The 23,114-nt window shown below is 43.1% G+C and overlaps 1 protein-coding gene across 1 annotated transcript in view; it reads right to left on the reverse strand.

Annotated features, from left to right (window-relative positions):
- The window catches only part of daam1b (dishevelled associated activator of morphogenesis 1b), a 35,663-nt gene that overhangs the window by 4,625 nt on the left and 7,924 nt on the right, over positions 1-23,114 (reverse strand). Inside the window, 21 exon segments of the mRNA XM_008292281.1 lie at positions 410-574; positions 773-941; positions 1,171-1,259; positions 1,984-2,090; positions 2,354-2,438; positions 2,527-2,624; positions 4,307-4,336; positions 5,188-5,295; positions 5,378-5,689; positions 7,016-7,203; positions 7,291-7,349; positions 7,568-7,706; positions 8,583-8,700; positions 8,792-8,858; positions 9,061-9,164; positions 9,279-9,389; positions 9,470-9,803; positions 10,244-10,338; positions 10,602-10,673; positions 16,571-16,660; positions 19,359-19,648. Coding sequence (XP_008290503.1) covers positions 410-574; positions 773-941; positions 1,171-1,259; positions 1,984-2,090; positions 2,354-2,438; positions 2,527-2,624; positions 4,307-4,336; positions 5,188-5,295; positions 5,378-5,689; positions 7,016-7,203; positions 7,291-7,349; positions 7,568-7,706; positions 8,583-8,700; positions 8,792-8,858; positions 9,061-9,164; positions 9,279-9,389; positions 9,470-9,803; positions 10,244-10,338; positions 10,602-10,673; positions 16,571-16,660; positions 19,359-19,544 — 2,726 coding nt within the window. The 5' untranslated portion in view covers positions 19,545-19,648.

Below are 23,114 nucleotides of genomic sequence, written 5' to 3' on the forward strand. Positions count from 1 at the left end.
AGTGCAGTGTGCAAAATGTGTTTGTTTCCTCAGGAGAGCGTGTCCGTGCATACATCTGTATGTTATACACATATTTACATTGTGCTGCTGCTGTTTGAGGTGAGGTGCTCTGATATGGATTTAGATCAGAGGTCACAGTCCAAAAGAAGTAGACGGTTCTTAAAGGCAGTGATTCTCAACTTTTTTTTTTTTTAGGACCCCTCAGAGAAAAGCTCCCTATTCACAAATCCTCGCCCTTTCCTCAAATTGCATATTGTTTACAAGCAGCTGGACAAAAAAATGAGGTTCCATTCTTAGTTAGAGGAATATTTAGAATAGCATGAAGAGGTGAAACTATCCAGTGTTGCATAAAGAAGCAAAGATTAGACAAAAGTTAGAACAAATTAATATGTTGATTTTATCCTGTGACCTCTTGAGGGGTCCCGACCCACAGGTTGGGAACCCGCTGCTCCGAGGCGTCACCTACTTGACTTTGGCCGCCTCCGAGACGCTCTGCATGTCCTCCTGGAACATCAGCACTTTGGGGTATTTCTTCTCCAGGGTGGTGATCAGGTAGTGCAGCAGAGTGATGTTTCTGCAAACACAGCCGTACGGACACGCTGAGCGAATGTGTCAAAAGTGAAATGAATTGCTTCTATTATAGAGTTTCAGCTATGAGCAACCATATGGAGTAGAACATTCCCAGGTCCAGATGTGGATTTTATATATTCCATTCCCTTCTTTCTGTTACTGCCTGCGAAGGTTTGATGTTACAACTGAGAAATGTTCTTACTTGTCGATACTGGATTTGGTATCACCGATCTTGTTGAGTGAAGACACCTTGAAGCCATAAGCGTTTCCCCTCTGACCCTTGTTCATGTAGTTTCCAAAGGCCAGAACCACCTCCAACAGCTGCTTCAGGTTTCTGCTGTGTAAAATCTCCTTAGACGCCTTGGTCAGAGCTGAAACATGAGGAAGGTTTCCAGTGGATTTAAAATACTGGTTCATGTTTAGACTTAGAAGGCCGTAGCGTTGGAAAACAAAGACTCTAGAAATATGTTTTTCTCATTTAAAATAGAGGTTTTCTGTTTTGTAAATACAATATCATTTTATATATTTATTAGATCTGCTTCCCAGACCCTACACATTAATGATACTGTCACTGGTGTATGAAACCGAGACATTTCTCACCTTCAACTTTGGGTTTGATCTCAGCTATCCTCTCTGCAAACTTCTTCTTGAAGTACAGAGACTGCAGCCTCTGCTGGTAGTGGTTTATTCTGGACAGAGGGTGGAAAATGTGTTTCAGAGAAGAGCAAAAATAGATAAAAAAATAATAAATTATAAACAGGGAAATCCGCAATTTAAACAAAAGCCACAAACATGGACATTGTTCTGGAGCGAACAAAAGCTTGTCCTTGTACTAAACAGCACATATAAATGCTTCAGTTGTGGTAATGATGCTTATTTTTGGCAGCGTTTACGATATCAGCCTATAAACCACTAACTGTGCAGCTAATAAATACCGCAGTGACATCTGTCCTCCAGTCCACTCTCTGTGTCAAACACTGGAAAACTACGGCAAGTTATTAAAAGCAAAGCTGCTACATACATTTCTATTGTTACTGCACTGTATGAATGGTATTTACTGACGTTTCTGATCTTTGCCTGGCTGGTTTTAATGTATTTGTGCAGTTAGAAGCCCGGTTCCAACATGTTCCCTTTGTTCTTTATATCTTACAGGACTTTGTTTACCAAACTTGCAATACAAATACTGTTATTACATTACTGCTCCTGTTTATTCACCAGCACAATTTAGAAATAGTGATTCACACAGACAGCTATTGTTCCCTGCTAAGTAGAAACCCATGTGTCACTGCATTTATCTGCTCCGGCCCAGAAAACAAAGGCTATTGTTTGTCAGCAGGTCTGAGCTGCGCTGACGTGAAGCTGTCAGGTCTGACGTTAGCGACCGTCTAACATGGAATTAAAAACGCTGCGTACCTGCTCATCTCATAGAGGAAGCGGTCGGGTTTGGCCATTCGGTCCAGCTCATGTTTGTGCTCCTCCAGCAGATCCACGTCGCTCTTCTCCGGGACAAACTTCAGCAACTGAGGGGGCAGGAAAAGACTCTTAAACACTCATTCATCTTTTCTGTTTTCTGCTCAGGACAGTAGCAGGATTTAACATGCTGTCTGTTAAAACAAATAGGTCGATGAACTGTCTCTGTCACCTAGCGAGCATTTTTATCCGCTCACTCTGCAGAAACCAGCAAAAGCTTGTTGACTTAAAGAAACCAGATTTGATTTGTTTGATTTGCGGCATTCATCGGTGTTTGCTCGGTTGAAAACAAACTGCGGGAAGTTTGCCGTACCTGCTCCAGCATGTCTTTGGGAAGGTCCTCCTGTTCGTCCATGGTTAGAATGGCTCTCTTGATCTCCTCGTTTGAAAGCTTCAGTCTGCAGAACGCAGCAAATGAGTCCATTAAAAACACAATAAATCACAACCTGTTTTGTTCTGAGAGTTGCTTTAATGTGCTGGACGTACCGCGAGAGAAGGATGTTGCAGTTCTGAGCTCGACGGCCGTCAATGACTGACAGCTCCTTGACTTTTTTGGAGCTCAAAGCGTCGTCTTCTGCCTCTTTCTGTGAGCACAGTGATAAGGAGTTAGAACACTGTTTTACCGTATATCTTGTTTTAGTAACAGAGAGACCCAAAACAAAGATAGACTGACACACAAGACGAAAGAGGAGCTGAAAACAAACTGTAGTAGAAAGGTTTAGAAGTGGTCCAACAAAGAGGTCACCACACTGACGCCGACACACGAACGTGAAGCAGCACAAGTCTCACAGGTTGAACAGTTTGTTGCACACAAACTAAAGATAGAGTCTGCAATTCTGAAAAAAGATTTGATATTTAGCTAGTCGGTGTATATTAACTGCACCTAAACGCACTTAATTATCCTGGTTATGATCATGGAGTTCTTTTTTAAGTGTCTGGTTTTTGTGTTTGCACATGAAAACATCACATCCTGATTTCAGAAACCGCGATGAATCCTTAATCATGTTTGTTTAAAAAATCCTAATACGGCGGAGTACTGAGAAAGAAATACTGACCGCTGCCAACTACCTGTGCAGGAGCAGTTTCAGCCAAGTGATGAACAGACACAAACCAGAACTGAGCAGTTTGTACAAAACACTTTCATTGGTAGCAAAACTGAGCCGGTGCTGTTGTTTCCTCTGGTTTCATGAAAGGCTGAGCTGGTAGAAAAATGCTTTTAATCACTAACCTTCATAATGTCTATCACACTTGCATATCTGCATCCCTGTCCAGTGTGGTGACAGCGAAACCTGTCACTGGTCAAAGTTATGTTTAATATTTCCATCACTCTCGCCTCCTGTTTCTGGCTAAAAGGTGGGTGATGCAAATCTGTAGTGACTCACTGGATAAATATGCAGGTATCAGCCACTGATAATTTCAGCATTTTTTTCTTCCTTCTGCTGTCTGTGTGCTACAGCTTTTTTTTTTTTTGCAACGGGAAACATCAACCTCCGAGGAACAACCGACCACACTGAAAACGTTCTGCTGAATATTTGGACTGTGCAGTAAGAAAGACGCAATTTTTATTTTATTTTTTGCATAAATAAATGCATAAATACAAACAAGCAAGAATGTTTTTCCCCCTACAGCAGAATTATCGTGTGGTGCAGCCAGACCATTAAGTCCTACAAAATAAACCGGCAACATGAGACTACCCAAATCTGTAAGGCGATGCTGGCATTTAATAGTGCTGCGCTCTCCATAAGAAGCCAAAGTAACCTCATTGTCAAAAAATACATTTAAGGTTTGGGAAGCAGTTACAAGAATGTCACACTGAATTGCTGGTCTGTGCTGTAAACATCACAGGCGCCTGTGCAGCGTTACTGGTATTTTCATGTACACAGGAAAACAAATAACCAGATTGCTCTGTGATCCATGTAAATGCCATATCCTGAATATGATCAAAACCAGGACTCATAACCGGGATAATGAAGTGCATATAAACACTATTATTGTTCGCATGTGCTGCATTTTCCTGTCCTGTGCCTGAACACAAACATGCACAGGACGCATTGGAAGAGTGTTCTGAGAGTCCATCCAAACTATTTATGAACACCACGTTATGTTTTCAGTGCGCACACAGAACAGGCACACTGAATATGAGAAAACCTGCACTGGATTAGAAGTGCAGACTCCACCTTTAAAGTACAATATCACAGCAAACATTTAAACAACGTCTGAGTAAATTCACCATGACACTGTATAACTGTACTGTAAGTGCACTCACCTGTTTGCTGTTATTGATCATTAAGAAGTCCTAAAATGCAGGCAAGAAGCAGGGAAGATGTAAGCACTCATTAGAATAAGTAAAGCAGTTACGTGATTGCAGCCCATAAGAACAGACAAAATGAATCAAAGCTCATTCGGCACCTGAATGACGACGGATCAGTGATGAAGTGAGCAGCAGCGAGACGTAGGTGGGCGTTCGGCTGATCGATTATCGTTCACATGCTGTGTTCTCTAGTGTTTGTCATCTTGCTTATTACAATCAGGCTGATGCTCAGTTTCTACCATTATATTTGTGTTTGCAGATGTAATAAAAGGAAAAAAAAACTAATTTATTCTTATAATGTGTGTTCAACATGCTTAATGTTTTGAAAAAAAAAAAAAGAGGCTGTTGACAACTTGAGATTTGGAAAGTCATGCTCATCCGCTTTTGTGCAACTAATACAGAAACTACTGATCATGGACATCTAGTCACTACATTAATTGCCAACTGAAGCCACAAGAAAGAAATAGCTGAATATGAGCAGCTCACTCATGCATTTTCAAATCACATGACAGAATGATCAAAACCACAAAAATGGCATTCCGTTCGAATGTAAGAAGGCGTTTGAAATGATTAAAGCATAAAAGTTTGTCATCTAATAAATCTACCTCCCAGCTTCTTGTTTATATTTTATTAGTTATCTGTCCTCCTCTCCCCTCCCAAACTGAGAAATCAAACGTTGCAAAATAGAAGAAAATTTTCAAAATTGGAGCAGAAGCCGAGTCTAAATTTAAAAAATGCAAGCGAGCGAGCTAAGTCTACCCCATCTATCTACCCTCGCTCCTGTCTGATGGCAGGTGGCAACATTGGTTGAGACTGAACTGCATCATCCTCAGTACCTGCTGCCTCTGATAGGCTGAGAAGGTCTTCTCAATGTCCTCCAGATCCAGGATTTTGAAAACCTTGGCATCGTCCACCTCCGACCAAACTGTGCCCTCCAGCTTATTCTGAGCAGAGCAGAATCGACATCTTAGATTCTAACACACAACAAGAAGGCACTCAAACCTTTTGCGTCTCGACTGTTCTCACCTCCGGCAACTTGGACCAGTTGAATGACTTGAGTGGATTGGAAGGCTGTGGAATGTTCTTCTTCTTCATGGATGGTCCCAGGGGTGCACCTGGCGGAGGAGGAATGCCTGCCATGGGTGGGCAGCCGGGAGGAGGTGGAGGGCCACCCGGTGGAGGAGGCGGGGGAGGCGGAGGGGGCATCCCGCCGCCGGGAGGAGGCGGAGGAGGAGGCGGCGCGCCTCCGAACGCAGGCATCGGCGGAGGAGGCACGGGGCCGCCGGGAGGGCCGGGGGTGAAGGGAGGCCCGCCGGGAACAACAGCTGCCTGCCGCTGCTGAGGTGGAAAACAGAACCAGGGGAGGCTGAACGTGCTGCCAAGTTTCTAATGTTTCAGCCACAACGCAGAACAAGAGAACAGTTTTGATCTGATTTGATGACAACAACAAAAACTACAGAATATCGCCAGCTTTGGTTTTAATCATTTGTGTTTCCGTACAAATCCCTGAGGAGGAGGTTTTATGTCCGACAACAGTGGGGTTGTTGTGTGATGATTAATGAATGAAATTTTTATATAGATACTATCTTGGTGAAACAATTTGAGAGGGAAAAATCACTCTTTGCATCTAATTTTTATACTAAGTAAAGGGTGACAAACCAAAAAGGTGCTTAAATGGTGGAACCGGTTCGTCTTAAGTGTGGATGTATGAGGTGCTTATCAAGTATCAGTGTGTTGCTAACAGTAGATGACGGACACAAGAGCACTGAAGCTGCTACGTCGCTCTCTTCAAAGCCGCCAGACTCCACTGACAAAAACAATAATTTTAACTCAAGGAACACGTGAGTTGTTGACCTACCGCTGTGTGATTTTTGTGTTTTGACATGTTTTTTGTTTTTTTTCCTCCAGATATGGACTGTGTTAAAACACCAAAGTCACACTACTGTAACTAACCTATCAAAGCAGCGCTAGACCAGCAACTCCCATGTTCAGGGAGGTAAAATTACTGTTTTTGTCAAGAGTCTGGTGGCTCTGAACAGAGTGATAAAACAGCTTTGGTTGTCTGTCCAAAAAGGCTGTCAAATGGGAAGGCAAAGCAGTGAAAACATCCTAAACACTGTGACATTTGGAGGCTAAAATATGCTTCGCTGTTAACCCCGTCCAGTTCATGGCTTAGCTTCGTTACTCCTGTCTGGGTGTGTACCGAGTATCTCACACAGCCACACTTCAAAGAAAGCAAACTATTCCTTTAAATTACTTCCTTGTGCTAATTGAATCCATATTTTCTCAAGTGAGAGAGCTGCCTGTTAGTTTCTGTCTTTAACTGTCATAAAGTCATCTGTCAATATGTTTTAGGTTACAAGATTTCATACAATATACAAAAATAACTGCTTTTTCCCTTTAACTGATGACATAATAAGAGGTAGCTGGAACAAATCTATACTCATATTTTAAAATTGGGTCCTAAAAATGGACTTGTGTTCATACTTAAACATGTAATGCTCCTAATGGTGGGATGATTATACGCAGCTTTTACTGCCTCGCACATAACCTCCTGTGATTGCTCTGGACCCCCCGTTGGCTTCCAGTGTCCAAAATAATATGCAATTAGGTTTATTTCAGGGAAGTTGTAAAGTGACAGAGCAAACATGAAGGACAACGTACTGTGCTGAGCTCGTGCAGTCGTGCCGTGAGCTCGGCCACTTGCTGTTTGACGTTTTTGTGCTCGTTGCTCTCCTTCTCCAGCTTCTCTTTCATCTTGTTGAGCGTCTGCATCATGTCCTCTTTCTCCTGCGTCTTGGCGTCACACTCACGCTCCTTTTTCTCAAACTTCTGCTGCAGCTCATGGTGTTCTGTGGTGGGAAATCAATATTGAGTTTATCGAAGCGTGATTTTAGTCAGTAACCAGTTTCAGGTAAGTGATTCGTCACCATACACACCTTTTCTCATTTTCTCTGCCTGCTCTTTCCACTGTTTGACCTCATTTTCATTAACCAGCCTGCAGACACAATGACACACATGATTAACTGCAACAAATCCACCGCTTGTTGTTCTCAACTTAAAAGGGAAGCTATTTTTGAGCTGTTAAGCAAATGGCTTTCAAATTCTCTGCAATCCCAACGCCGCTCTACATCCGTCAGTCGGGCAGTCAGATCATCTGTTTCATGTATTCCTTCGTGTGTGTGCGTCTCTTCAACGGGAAATCAGGGAACTCACATCCGGACAACATTCTTCACGTTAAAATTCTCCAGTGGTGCGACGTCGGGGTCGTGACCTTTGTCGTTCTGCAGGACCATCTGCTGGACGATCCGGTCCAACAGCAGCCAGTACTGCACCGTGTTACCACTCCTCTTGTCTGGAGACACACACAGAAAGAGGTTCTCATTAGTCTCTAGACCAAAGTCAGCTTCTACAAATATCTCTGATTAAACCCACAGTGGTTATAGAGCCAAAGGAAGGCAGTATAATCACAGGTTACAACAAGAGGACACGTGTGTTTGGTGCTGATTGGTCAGCCTCGTTATTTATACTGAAAACCTTGCAAACGCACTCACAATGACTTCACGGGAGGCACCCAGCGATTACGCCTTTGCTTTGACATTTAAAAATGTTTAATGGATCGCATCATATTTAGCAAAACTATTCTGATTCCTCCTTTTACTAAAGCTGGCACCTCATTACCGCCCGTGTACCAGCGCTTCACCGGGGCTGCAGTGTACCTACGGTCTTAATCCCTCAGGAAAGTCACCCAATGAGTCCCATTAAAAACCACTTAGAGGGACAGATATCAAAGGAAAAGGCTACTGCAGCCTTTTAGCGGCTCTTTGGCTCAAATGTGGGATATAAGTCTTTTCCCTCCCCGTCTTTGAAAAACAGAAAAACAGTTGCAAAATAAATATTAGAGTCTGAATGAGCACAGTATTCAGTTTGGCTGGGAATGTTCTTATCCAATTTCTGGACTGACTAATCTGGACAAAGTCAACGTTCTTATCTTTCTGGCAGCAAACCAAACCAGAGGATACTGTGTACATTGTGGGAGTAATACTACCGCCCTGCTTGGAGCCTCATTATATTTCACAGTGTTTTACATTTCCCACCGTCTTTTAACCACATTTTACAGCAAGAAAAAAAAAAACTGCCACTGTAGACAAAAAAAAAATGCATTTCTGTGTCAATTTTCTAATTACTTTATCAGTTTTTCCGGTCACAAATATCTACAAGAAACACTCACGTGGCATGAGCAGACAGTGATGCAGGACAGACATAAAGTGCGGGTATGCATCAGTGTGGTTCATCTTCTTGCGGATGAGATCAAAAACTTGGGTGGCACTTTTGGTGTCTACGTGTACCTGGAGGAGGAAAAAAAAAAAACAACGACAACTCCGTCAGCAGCTGCAAAACAGTTAATAAACAAATGGAGTACGCGAAAGATTTCCTTACCGACTCGAAACGTTTCGATATAGCCAGCTCATCCTCGTTCCGCAGCATCTCAAAGTAGTCTAAATGCCTGAGAGTGTCAGAGGGAATGACTGAATTAGAGAGACAGCTCATTTTCTCGGACAAAGTGCTCGTTTTCTCATGTTTTTTATTGTTTAATGGATTTGTAAGTTCAGTTTTTTTGCTTGTTGTCAGTCCCAGGCTGTGAACTGGTTCATATGATTAGATTTTTTCAGATTCTGAACTGGTGAGTTTTTTGGTTTCCAGCTTACCTGTCTAATGTGGAGTTTTCATGAGAACGTAGCTTGTCGATCACAGGTTGGATTCCCAGCATGAGAAACTCATATCGAAGGTGAATGCGGAATTCCAAACTAGTCTGTATTGGAAAAAAAAGAAGTAAAAAATGATGCCAACACTGTTTCAGAGAGTCTCTTGATTGAGCGGCGAACTGAAGTGAAGCTTCAAGTGTGAAAGGAGGTGTATAATTTACCTCTCCAGCTCCTTGACTCAGCACAGCGTTAATAAAGGACATGATGGCTGTCTTCAGGTTCACCTCGTCTCTGTATCTCCCCGTACTCCGGTCCAGATCGTTTATAAGTGTCTGAGGGATGACAAGTCATTACAGGGGTTACACATCTTCAGGCATTGTTGCTGTTTCTAACCTGACTTGCTCCCACCCACCTGGAAGCGCGTCCTCTCGCAGGCAAAACGTTGGTAGTGCAGCATGGACTCGAGGATTTTTTTGTGTCCGCCCGGCACCAGGCATACAGCGCCCATTATCTCCAGCACCGCCACCTTAGTCTTTATGTTTTCTGTGGCCAGGCTCTGAGCGATGATGTTGATGCTCTCGGTGTGAGAGAGGACGTGAGCGCGGCCCTGCGAGTTGTTCATCAGAGCCTTGATGCAGCCAATCAGCGACGTGTGGATCTGGGATTCTGTGGTGTCGTAGTCCATGCTCTTCAAGAAGTTCAGGATGCACGTCAGGCCGTCCAGATCGATGAAACGAGTCACAAACCTGAGAGGAGGGCGGGAGAAGACAAGACATGCTGGTTTAGAGACAACTTAAGCATCAGGGAGGACTGGGTGGAAATATGATTATCACATATCAAGGAGTTACATGCATCTTATGTAGCCTTAGTTTTTATTGTACTAGCACTTAATAATCTCAGATAAATGCAGCTGATATTTATTTATAAGTGCATTTTAAAGTGCAGTGAAACGTTCAGTCTCCTTCAATGCACATTTAATATAAAAAAAAAAAAGCCTCAAGCAGCACCGCAGTGACCTTTACGGACGTTTGGTTTTTAAAGCACTCATTTCCATGAGCAGCTGAAAAGCGTGACAGACGAGGCGAGGGGAGGTTAAGCGAAAGATGCGACGATAGCCGACAGAAACGAAGGACAAGGAAGAGATGAAAAGAGCGGACAGAGTGAGATGTGGAGAGCATTCGTCCACCTCATCGGCTGGGTCCTCAGAGCCGTCTTTAGGCTCTCTATGGTTTTGTTCCTCTCTTCCTCGTCTTCTTTCTCCAGAGCGAGGAGCGTCTTTCTCTGTTCAACAAAAGATGGGACATCATAAAGATCTCAATCAGCAGTCGAGGCCAAAATGAAGCATATTTTCATGATGATGAGGCACAAAAGAATCTGCTTATTGGTTTCATTATGACATCAGTAAAGGTTAGGTTCAATATATAACTATATGTGTAATATAATGACAGTTTTTCATCATAAAATGTCAAAAAATCTTAGTAACAGATTTATAGATTTAGTATTTCTAACCAAGAAGAAGAGATGAAGCTCATGTCAGTACTTACAGCTGCCATTGAATTGAGCTGATCAATGTAATATTCTGGCCAACTAGTTGCACTTTTGTTTTCTTCTTGTTCCTGGAAAACAGAAAAAACAACAAATCAGTGAGGATGTGATGTGATTCAAGCATTTATTTTTATTTTTTGAAATAAAATCTCACAAAAAAAAAGAAAACAAGACAAAAAAAGGAAGGATGGCTTATGACTGCTAGCTGGGAGTGACTGGAATTTTAAACGTTACGTAAGAATGTGGTTCCGCAGGAAGTGTTTCAAAAGTCACACGAGATGACATGCTGTTATTTGGTTCATGTCACAAGCTGGAGTACATCAAAGTCTAACTTCAAAGCAGAGGACCAACTTTTTCTTCCTTCCTCCCACTTTCCATCGTTTTTTTTCCAGATCAGTTGGCTTTTGACTGACGCGTAACGCGAAAACACCGACAAACACACACAGAACAGAAGGTCCAGGGCACAAATAGCCACAAGCCATAAGTGAAGCTAGGACCCGAAGTAGGGCGACACAGATATCCAACCCATTTTATCCTCCAGCGCATCGCTGAGTTTGGGGAGGTGGTGAGAAGTGCCAGAAACAGAGAGCACAGCTGCTCGAGAAAATCTCGAGATTTGCAAATGAACGTTAAAACTGTGGATTAAGGACGTGACCTGACTTATGGTGGGATTAAGCTCCTGACAGGCACGTTTGCATTACAAATAAAAATACAAGGCGCTTCTTAGATGATTTCATTTTTTAACATGGAGGGGGAGGAAAGTGACTTGACCCTGAACTTGGCTTGGACATAAAAGGCTTCCCGGCTTTCACTCTAACTCTTGCTCCATTAAGCACAAGCGAACTGTGACCATCAGAAACTAATTGGGCGTCAGTTAATAAAGCGGCCTGCAGAGACTTGGCTGCTCCGGTAGAAGCTGTGGGCCTTGGCTGGTCTGCAGTGACAGGAAGGCCTGATCCTGCTGTTCCACTCATGACCAGTGCCAGCTTGACCAGGCGGGCGCTGGACGACGTCCAGGCTATTAGAGGAGCAGACGCAGAGGTGGGACCGCTTCCTTTTGCATCTCAAAGAGGTCATCTTTTAACTCGGATGTCAGCGGCGCTCCGACATTAAAACGTCTACGGTTTATTTAGGGGATGAGAGGGAAAAGTCCGGAGAGCACGCTGGGGAATCTCTTTTTTTTTCCACATTTGAGAAAATAAAGATCAAACACGCATTAAGAAACAGGAATCATTTAATGGGACAGTCTGCTTGAAAGAGAAGCTAATTTACTGCTCTGTTCTCTCAGAAGTTAATTTTTCTTTTTTTTTTAATGAAACTTGAAACCACACTTGAAAATCTCTGCTAACAACCAGATCACTAAATCTCCTTCTTGGCGGATGATGTAGCCTTGAAGAAGGCTGACAAGAAGCAGGAGGAAGATTGATTCCCTGCAGCATGATTTCATCTGTTCAGGTGCCTGGCCAAACCAAACAGCTAAAGCTTTGACTGACTTATCTCCTCTACGTCCAGTCGGCCTTCTGAAGCCAAGAAACGACCGGTGGAAAAGAGCACCCTCATCACTTGTGAGCTTCGAGTGCCCTGATAATGACCCCACCTTCCTCCTTATTGCCCCCGCCTCCCGCTCACACACAAAAGCTGCACCTGTGGAAGTGAAGCCTTCCTGTTTGCCTTGGACAACGGAGAGCTTCCTTTGCCTCTTTTCTCCACATACACCCTTCCCCTCCGAGCTCAGATGGTGAGTTTGTATCTGTCTGGGTCGGAGCCAGAGTCGGCTGCAGAGTCAGCAGTATTGATGCTTTTTTTTTTTGTCTCCTCTCCCTCCTCCTCCTCCACTGCAGCTCGATGCTGTACTTTAAGCTCTGATGCACCTAAACTCTCCCCCACCTTCCCACCAACACTGAAACAAAGCTGCATGATCTGAGGGTTATTCTCAGAATGCCCTATGACGTTCCTGTGAGGCTATTCGTAATAAGGTGACTAACTGAGGCGCACACACCGCTGTCCTATTTCCACTATCTTTTCTCCATCGCTTGCCCAGTCATGACTGTCTGGTGTCGTCTGCAGCCAAAGTAAGCCAGAAGACCATTAGTACGTAGATAAAGTGAATGTTCAGACAGAGGGGAAAAATTTGAGACAAAGATAATGGTGTGTGACGTGGCTTCTCACGCCTCTTATCACATTCATTTACTCAACAGTACTGGAAACTATTCCAGCATAAAAAAATACCTGACAACAGAATTGGCTGACAAATTTAAAGAAACAGTTGAACATTTTGGGAAACACAATCGCTACGATTTAGATGGGAAGCACGAAGCTACACCAGTTAGCTTAGCCTAGCATCAGCACTGGAAACAGACCCAAGCTAGGACGCGGACCACATGGGTGAAAATAGAGGCAGCAGCTGAGTCCCCGGTTTCACCCCCAGCTGGCCAGACCTGTGCTGCATGTCGCCGTCCTGCTCTGTTCCACACGTTTCCTGTCTATCTCTGCTGCAACCATCCAATAAAAGGCAAAATGCCAAGAAAAAGACTGGAAAGGAGGGAGGAACAGCGAGCCACGGGCTTTCCAAAGGTAACAAAATCTATCTAGCAGCACCTCTAATGCTCATTAACCAACACATTATGTCTCGTCTTTAATCCACACAGGTTGTGCTTTTACGGCGGGTGGTGTGCCTGACTGTTTCTTCCTGGGTGTAGAAGCTTTTTTAGAGACTTAAAGTGGGATTGGTATTGACCTTAAAACTTGACAATATGTGTATAAAGATCTGATGGTTCATCATCAGTAATTCCAAATCAAAGTCAAAGCTTTTTTCCCCTCCTCCATTGCTTTCGGTACTTCCTGAGGCTGACCTAGTTGTGTCCACTCTTAGTTTCTTTTTATTGTAGTTCCACCTCGTTTTTAATCGAGCCAGTGTGCTTTACCTTAGTTATCCTGTTTATATAGTCATCTTCCTTCCCTCAAGCATTTATATGCACTACTGCATGTTAATGACTTTGTCTCTGCTGTCCTCTTCTTTCTCTCCTTTACCCTCTCCCCAACCAGTCGAGGCAGACGTCTGCCCTCTCTGAGCCTGGTTCTGCTGGAGGTCTCTTCCCATTAAAAGAGTATCGGTTCTGTCCGTAACTATTACCACGTGTAGGGTCTTAGCCCTGCTGCTTAATTTAGTCAAATAAATGTATGTGTTGTATAATTTTGTATTGTTATAACCATAAATTACTCATACATCTGCATAATACACTGTAGGGTTTCATCCCTGATATTTAAACTTAAACAAAGTCAGTCATATTTCTACTTTGTCTCAATTGCTTTAAATGTGCTATAAAAACAATGACAGTGACATGGTTTGATTTGAACTTCTTTGAAAAACTAAATAAAACTGTACTTCACAAAAATCACTAAAAATTTGCACTTAGTTTTCAGACTGGTCAGGTTTATTTTAAAAAGATAAAACCAGACCGACCGTATACCAACTGCCTCTCAGGACCAGAAATAGTATAATAGCCAGGATGAGTTGGTACATTTGTCTCATGCATATTTAAAGTTTCTGGGCTTGATACCAAACCAGTCACACCAGGACTAAAAGCAAAGCATAGCCACTCGTGAATAAACCAGACTTTTCTTAAGCACCGCCGTCGCTCACGCTTCATTACCTTTGCAATACTTTTGCACATTTGATGACTTTTCACACTGCGGCGCTGGATTTAATAACGCCTCCCTGCAGCTGTGTTTTCTGAGGATTTAGGCTTTACCCACTAAATATCCATCCATCAGGCTAAACCCCAGAACTCCTCGCCATCCAGTTTGTCACCAGATGTAGGGAAAGATTAATAAATCTGCACGCTCCGTCTGCATACGAGTCAGGACAGGATATCCTACACACTCAGACCTATGGCCTTGAAACACGCCGCTGTAAAAATGAGGGCATGCTCGGTGGTAGCTGTGATTGATCTAAACTAGAACGGGCGCCTGTGTTTTCCTGCATACATTCATATACAGAGAAAAGGAGGAACAGCTGACAGTCCTTTTATCAGGAAGATAATGAAATATGACACAGTATGTTATGGCTACGTGACTGCTTTGATGGGACAGGTGTATTGTGTGAAAGAACATTATTGAAATGTTTTCAGGAAACGTGCCTCGCTTTTCTGTTTTTTTGAAAACTGAACCTTATGGAGATATTTCCTGACACTACCTTCCCTGTTAGTGGATTATCTAATGGCAGAGGCTAGATTTAGCCCTCGTCTTACTCCCTCCATACATCACTATTTTTATATCCACCTTGTGTAACAACCGCTTAAGTGAGTTATTCATAGTGGAGCTTTTTCAGGCAGTAAAAACTTATTATGCAGCGATGGGGAGTTTGACTATAACTCAAGAGATGGATAACAGACTGGGGAATAAAGTCATTACTAAGCACTTAGCTGTAAAGAACTGATGGGTTTTCTGGAGTCGCGGTTCGTCCAACCCGTTTTTAAGGTGTTGTTCTGTGTCATCGGTTTGATAGCAACATGTAAACCATGACTTCACTGGGAGGACAATACTGTTTTATGATCACTGCAATGGTTTATTTTAGTAATGCCTTAACTCAGCTATGTAAACACTGGGGAGAGCAACGAAACTAAGTCCAGAACTAATAAATTCTGAAATGTTGTATGAGAGGGACTTTTAATAAGCCCTGAAGGCTAGCTATGTCTTAAGGAGGGATACCAGTATTACCAGGTGAGGGGAGGAACAAAGCCTCGACATAAAAGTAATAGTTTTTGGGAAATAAGCTCATTCAATTTCCTTTAAAGAGTTGAGATGAGACATATGAGAGATACCACTTCCACATCTGAATACAATCCTACTGACTGCAGATTACCAAAGCTTAGCACAAATCCTCCACACAGGGAACAACGAGCCTCGATCTGACGAAATTTAACTAAATTCACCTGCGTCCCCTGTTTTCAGTCTTTGTGCGATGCTAATCAGTCGCAGACAGCAGCTTCATATTTACAGGAAAGATATGAGAGTGATATCAATCTTCTTATCTGACTCTTGGCAGGAACTATTGGCAGGACTATTACGCTAATACTTAAAAGCATTGCTTTGAACAACATAATCAGATTTGGACCGATGCAGATTCTTTGGTTAGAATTGAGAAAAATAGATTTTCTAATTGCATCAGCAAAGACTGAGACAGACAGTCATAAAGCAACTCCTGGCAAGACATCATCTATTGTACAAGGTTTGTAGTGTGAGCAGCATTTGGGTGGATTATTGCATAAAAATTAACTACTGCAGGCTACAAATTCCTCACCGGGAAATGATTAAACCCCTAAAAACTTGTCTCTGTTTATCCAAGTTACAAATTTAGATTTTTTTTCGCCATGAAAACAATCCTGTCTACCAAAAGAATTGCTTAAATGCCACTCTACGCTGTTGTTTCCTCCAGAATGTGCAGCTCTATGAAGATATCACCCCCATTTCCACTCCAGCCCTCCACTGATCGCTGCAGCTCAGCATACCAGCTCACTTACATTCCAGTTCTAATACTGGAGTAATTCAGCGATACAGATTTAGAACTGGAAACCAATCGTAAACAAGAATAACGACACTGAAAGACCCATCCTGCAAGCAGACAGGATTGGTTTCTGCGATAGTCTGAATCTGTGTTTTTGAGAGTGTGGGTGAAACATAAACCTGACATCAAATATAAAAAAAAGTCATCATCTGCGATCCACAGTGTTCAGACAACACACTTGTGCTAGTGCCTGCTGTAACAGAAGAACACAGTAGTGCAGGGCTTTCTGTTTTAGGAAACACAAAGCTTCAGGATCAACAAATCAATAAGAAAATAGCACAAACTTGGCCACCGGAGTATTCGCACGTATTATTCAGGGAAAGCAGCCGGTCAGCAGTGAGCTTGTGACAGCTGATATGGAGTGAGAGCAGCGTGTAGCCGGCAGAGACTTGGATGTTTTACCTTCTTTTTGCTGCAGTAGATCTGCCATTTCTTCTCTGCAGGCAGGGCGAACATGGCTTCCCTGTGCTTCTCCGTAAGGTCAAGCTCATCCTGTAAAGCAGGCAAAAATAGCGGAGATGTTGGTGGGGAGGCTTCAGAAGGAATGTCAAAATATTATGCTTCACAATCCTTTATTGACAGCTGCACTGACAAGATAGCAGTCGGCGCTTAAACATCGAGCATCCTTCTCAAAATACAGTTCAGACAAGCTGCACGAGCATTAAAACGATCTCGCTGCAAATTTAGAAACATCGACATAAATCAATTTTGTTTTTCCCCCTAAAACAACAGCAAGTGCCAAAAGTAGTTTTAACAGAGCTCTGTTTTCAGTTTGAGATCAGTTTGGGCTAAATTTACTCATGATATCAGTGTGATATCACCGGTTGGTCTCATCATAAATCTGGTATGACTCTGAATCAAATCAGATGTCTTCCAGGCAGCAGACGTGTGAGTAATGAGGAAACGAAAAGGCGTGGCCTGTCTGCTCGGCATGTGGTAACAAAACATCTGGAATCAACATGTGTCACAATATATAACAGATATTTCACAGAGGCGCACAAAGGGTGCTGTCGGAAAGCGTTGCGCTAAATAACAGGGAAAATTTGGAAAACTTGAGACGTATCAGCAAGATCTGCTTATCGGAGAGATTTCTGAGCTTTGACGTATTTGTGTCTTCGTTCACTTCGGTCTTATCTGAAGATAACCGTCGCTAAAGGAGCGCCGTGTGAAGTAGATTAGATGGAGGGGAGAGATCGTGAGAAAGCTCTTTTAGCTCAAGGAGAACCAATAAGTAGTGAAAAAACAAGTTTAAACACAAGTTCATTGTTTTCTCGTTGACATTTATGCAACAAATGGAGATTGGGTTAATGTGGTTTAGCCGGCAGATTAATTAGTAAATGCTTTATGACTCATTATGGAACTGGCCTTTGGGGGTTTATTTGCTAAACCCATCAAGTCGCGTAAATCAATATGTGCAATGATCAAATCACCTCGAATGATTGTGCAGACTACTGATCGATCGTGTGATGTAGGGAATGAACAGCACTGGATAGTGATTGAGTTATTTGCTTTATTCTTTAGATAACAAAGAGCAGCTTTCGTGCAGCTGCTTTGTTGTTCATCTCTGAATGCAGGATGGGAAAACAATCTTCACCTTCGCTTACTGTTCAAGACAGTTTAAAGTTCAAAGGTCGGGTTTAACTGGTGGTAACGGAGCAGATGGCCTCAATTTATTACAGCGAGTCTCTTTAGTGTCCAGCAAACCCATTCTGTTTATGCACGCACATGGTGGCTCATACTGGGTGAAAAGAAAAGCACGTGGCTGTTTTCTTTTAGTAAACAGAGCAACTGAAAGCCTCCTTGTCGTCACACTCAAGTTGCTCAATTATGTCTTCATAAAGGGTGGTAGACAAAAACAAGCAATTAGCAGATGGAGGAGGCTGAGACATTAAGAGCCCTTGAATGAGGCCTATTGATGTGCAAAAATGTCATGCTTAGATTACTGTGGCAACCGCGAGGGAGGAAATGGGGCCAGAAGAAAGAGGAGGGCACGACAAATTAGAAGTGACAATGAGAGAGAAAGGAAAGCAGCCTGGCCCCGTTACTCACAAGACAGTGTAAACGGGGAGGACCTGAGTGGAGAGTGTAAACAATGAGCTCAGACTGTATTTGAAAGATTTGAGTTCACTAAAATGTTGATCAGTTGCTTTAGTACAGTCGTGACTCGATAATCAGACACTTAATGTAAAACCTTCTTTTATGTGGGATAGCAAGGCTGTCGGATTGTCAAGACGGAGGTCGAGATACAAGGAGGGCTTGATGCTGGAAGGCTCATTAGTTGTCAATATTTACTGTTCATAGTTGTTATAATAACTACTAGGGCTGGTCCCTATAGCACTTTCTGGTCTGTGGATATTCAGGCCCAATTAATGATGAATATTTGCCACGGTCGGGGGACACTTCCACCCCGGGGAGCGCTCCAACAGGGTGGAAGTGTCCAGAACACACAGGCAGTACTTGGCTGCTGATGCTAGTTTAGTTAGCGCTCACACTTCTTTTTCCACCATCCGTGTTTACTTCCATAAACACTGAGCATGCTCGCTGCGTGTGACGTCGTCGTGTCCTCTTCTGCGCATGCGGGACACTTTTGGGTCGTATGAAGTTCACACAGCAGATCACATACAAGTCGCATTTAACTGGAAATGTGAACGAACTCACAAAATAAATCGGATTTCACAAAAAATCTGAATGTAGCATCAAGTCCTGCAGTGTGAACGTAGCCAATCTGTGGGATTGTTCAGTCAGATAATACGCCGTTATCCTGATTGGTGACATTAAATGTCATGTCGGAGTCAGAATCCAAGGCTGTCGCTATGTTAAGGCTGTTTTTATGGGTTCCGTTGGTTTTTCTTAAAAACCTGTCGGATAGCAGGTTTAGGATTGTTAAGGGTCGGATTATCGAGTCACGGCTGTATTTCATGGCTCATTTGTATGCCAAGTGGTTTTTTTTGGGTTTCGTAATTGTTCCTGGATTATTATATGAAGGTAACAGCTAGATAAGTAAGTCATGGGGTGTTTGCTACTCAGCTAATACTTGTTACCGTCTCTTTCTTGGCACTGAGAAAATAAAGACTTTTCACAAGATTTGTTCTCAAATTATTTTGATGTTCGCTCAAACTGGAACTGAACAGTCAGAATCACTGTTGTCTGAATTTAACGAGAATAAAACAGGAGCACAGTAATGTCTTACCACCAACTCGGCGAACATGCCGTCCAGCTCATCGTATCCTGGCATCGGCAGCGATGGCTCCATGGCCTGTAGAGCAAAGTCCTCCCGCAGCCTGTAGGTGATCTCCGGGTGATCGCTGTTGTTGAAACAGCAGAAAATGAAGGAGAGGCCACCGCGGCCGCCGCCACCGCGCTTCCGAGGAGCCATGGCTGTCCAATGTGTCCGCTTGGTCAGGTAGGGAGGTTCTGAGGCTCCTTCAGGGCCTCCTCACAGCCTCCTCCACCTCAGAGTTTGGCCTCCGTCAGAGAGTACTGTGAACACAAAGTAGGGAGCGTAATGAGTTTTCAACACAAATCTAGTCTCATAGAGTTGAAGTCTTCACAGATTCTGAGTTTTCTGAGATAAACAGAAGATAAGGGGGTCCATAAAACACACGGCACGTTGTCTGATCATGCTGGACATCAATAGTGTTTACAGCTGATGCAAATGGTCATACATGTGTGAAAAACCAGCAAACAAAGGCAGGAGGGAGACGCAACATTGGTGGTAACGGACAGCTTCTCCAGGTACACATTCATAGTCATGTATCAAACGAATACAGAAAGCTCGAGAGAAAAGCTCGTCAGCACAGCTGGCCAACCGTGGCCTGAAACGGTTGTACGTTTCAGATTGTTGGTTTTAGAAAGTTACACAAATGGTCACAAACTCGTCTAATCCAGCATTAGAGGGAGTGTGAACGGAGGGTGTTTCCAAAGCCATCTAACAATTCGACAAGCATTTCAGACGGCGTACAAAGCTGGATCAAGACATACCATTCAAACGGTACCAAACACAAAGACTAATACTTTCTGTTCCCAGCGGCTGAACAGCGCAGAACAACACTGGAACTGTTACTGCAGCTGGACAGCACAAAACACAACCTGAACCTCTGCCCCTGGCACTGTTTATTGATGTAGGGTCATAATTTCTGAAGTGAAAGTACAATGCACTCTATCACTGAGGGCAAGGACTGAAAGATTCAATTATATCGTTTACACAATAGAGGCCTGTCGTGGGAGTGTGATGTTTGAAATGGAGACCATAATTTGCCTGGATTAGTGTATTCAGGCCTTCTCAGTTCCCTTTCCTTCCTATTCACCGCCGGCTCTCCTCTGAAGATCTGACGAGTAATGATTAGAGGGGTGTGTTTACAATGACCTCGGTGAGAGGTGTGTGAGAGCTTTTTGTTGCTTCGGGGACTGGCTCGAGCTAAAACAGGCCTTTCTGTAAAAAACTTATGAGGGTGAACAAGTGAGCCTGCACACTGTTCAGAAGACAGGTGACTTTTACAATATTTAGAGACTACATCAAACTTCAATATACAACGCTTCAATCTGTCTGATAATCGTGATCACCTGACTTTCCCTTTCTGCTGCTTTACTTACTTAACCCGCTGAATTCGCCTTTTTTTTTTGCTCCTGTTCCATTTTTCACTCACTGTAGGCAATTCAAAGTCTTGCATCTCTATGGAAACAGCACAACCATGGCGAGAAGTACAGAGAAATGTCTTCTTTCACCGAATCTGTTTGTGGTAAATGTTTAACTTTACTACAAGTCATCACAAGTTTAAAAATCCAGTTTTTGTTTCCTATAGTTTCAGGGGCAGATAAATAGTTCACCAGCAGAATTTTAAAGTTCAGAGGGTTAAGACATACGACGCATTTCTGACTTGGCCTGCAACAGCTGCAGTTTTACCAGTAATGTAGGAAATGTGCACAATCCTGCTGGGTTATCGCACCATCTGCCGTGCCCGACTATCGTAGATAAAAATACATAGAGAGCAGCTGTCATAAATAAGCAACATTGCTGAGGAGGGTTGAGCGCATCACAGACATTTTCACCAAGATGCACTGAGGGTTTACGTAGACTGTCCAGTGCTGCAGAGTACATTTTGAGTTGTCTTAGTCACTCCAGAGAAGGTAATGTCTGTTCTTCGCCCACTTTGGTCCACTGAAATCTTCCAATATCTGGTAGCTTAGCACATTGTGTGTTTATTTAATTGTCCTGAGATGATGAATCCTGATGGCTTCGATGATCCTCTGACATTTCCTCAAAGGTCGAGTTGACATTTGTGGCTTTGAGTAAATGTCTTGACAGCTATTCATTCTACCCTCCGGATACCAACACTCTGGCACAAACACTGTGTGTTTATCGTTGATTAGCAACTGCTAGCATGCTGAAATGATAAACTGAAATGGGTAAACGTTATAACTGCAACACATGGAGAAGTTAGCACTGACACTGTGAGCATGTTGCAGTAGTGGCTTTAAAATATTGCTGAAAAGGCTGGTGTCCCAAAGCACAGCTGTCGACTCTTGGTCTTGCTTAAAGTTGCAGCACTTATGTCGTGTTTGAACTATATATGAAGCATTTTGTTCTGCTGTCAAACATTGCGAGTGACGTGCTGTTCCTAAAGCCAAAAACTGAAACGAGCAAGATTTCCAAACAAGACAGACCTCAAACCTCACTACCAAAAACAAAAATATGTTGAATAATTTGAGGATTCCTGTGCGAACATGTATGAGAGGAGAAAGCTGCAGTGTGCGCTCTCCAACCTCGTGGCTCACGTTCAAGCGAGACCTCTCTGCGCTCCAGCAAATCAAGATTTGATGTCCAGATATCCGCAAGGATGCTGTCGTCAGCATGTCACAAAAACAGCTCCACAGCGTCCCTCCTCGCCGTGACCAGCGGCTTGAAGCCCAGTATCATAAACCACAGAGGCTCTGCTGACCTGCAGGAATTTCTGGACGTCTGTCTTGGTGACCACCAGCCGGATGATCACAACCCTGCTCGTTTGACCTTTTCTAGTGATTTCCTATAAGTCAAATGCTGCACCCAGACAGAATGCATCATGCGCAGTGTGATGCAGATTCTAAAATTAGTCTAAGTCAGGTCACGTCCTTCGCTGTAATCGAAAATTGTGGGTCACTATTTTCAGTAAGCTGAGGCAACACACTCCAGCTAAAGTTATTTCTTCCGAAGGAGAAAGTGAGGACATTTCCTATGGCAACTTTGTGCTAGAAAGTCAAATTATAAAAAGTAAATTTTGCGGTCTACCTAAATAAAGTCTGATGCCATCACTTGCTCATTTGAGTCATTTTTTTGGTTCATCTGGGTTTCCTCTATCCAGCAGCTGTATTTTTTGAACAAACCTGTAACAGCCTGTAGAGCTGTCAGCGACGTTTCTAGCCACCAGAACATCAATGAATGAGTGATATTATATTCATTCTTCCCCCTCAAATGTTTTTGTTTTAAAGAAACAGATCCCAAAAAGGAACAAAATCAAAACACGAGCAACGCCAAGACCTAATTTACCAATTTATTACTTTGACTCGGGCTGAGACTGATTGATGCGAGGCCATTTAATCACTGATACAAGTTCCGACTTCCGTCTCTTGGAGGCCAACAAACTAGCACTAACTTGGCAAACCATCAAACAAAACTAACAATGGTCAAATATACCGTATGACAAGAATAATCACTCTTTTCTAAATAAAGACAGCAAATGTACTAATACTATATACAACGTGCAGTGGATGAAGAGCATGTAGTGCACTGCAGAGACGAGGTGCCTGAGGCCAAATGGCCACACGTGGGATAAAGTACACAGCAGCTCACTCTTACAAACACACTGAATAGTGTATTTATTTTGACACATCCTTGACTTTTCCAAATCGACTACTGGAGCCCTCAGCAGCAGCTGCTTGGCTTCACGCTCACCGTCTATTCAAGCATGAA

The sequence above is a fragment of the Stegastes partitus genome, unplaced genomic scaffold, assembly GCF_000690725.1.
Source record: "Stegastes partitus isolate 25-593 unplaced genomic scaffold, Stegastes_partitus-1.0.2 Scaffold799, whole genome shotgun sequence".
Lineage (NCBI taxonomy): Eukaryota > Metazoa > Chordata > Actinopteri > Pomacentridae > Stegastes > Stegastes partitus.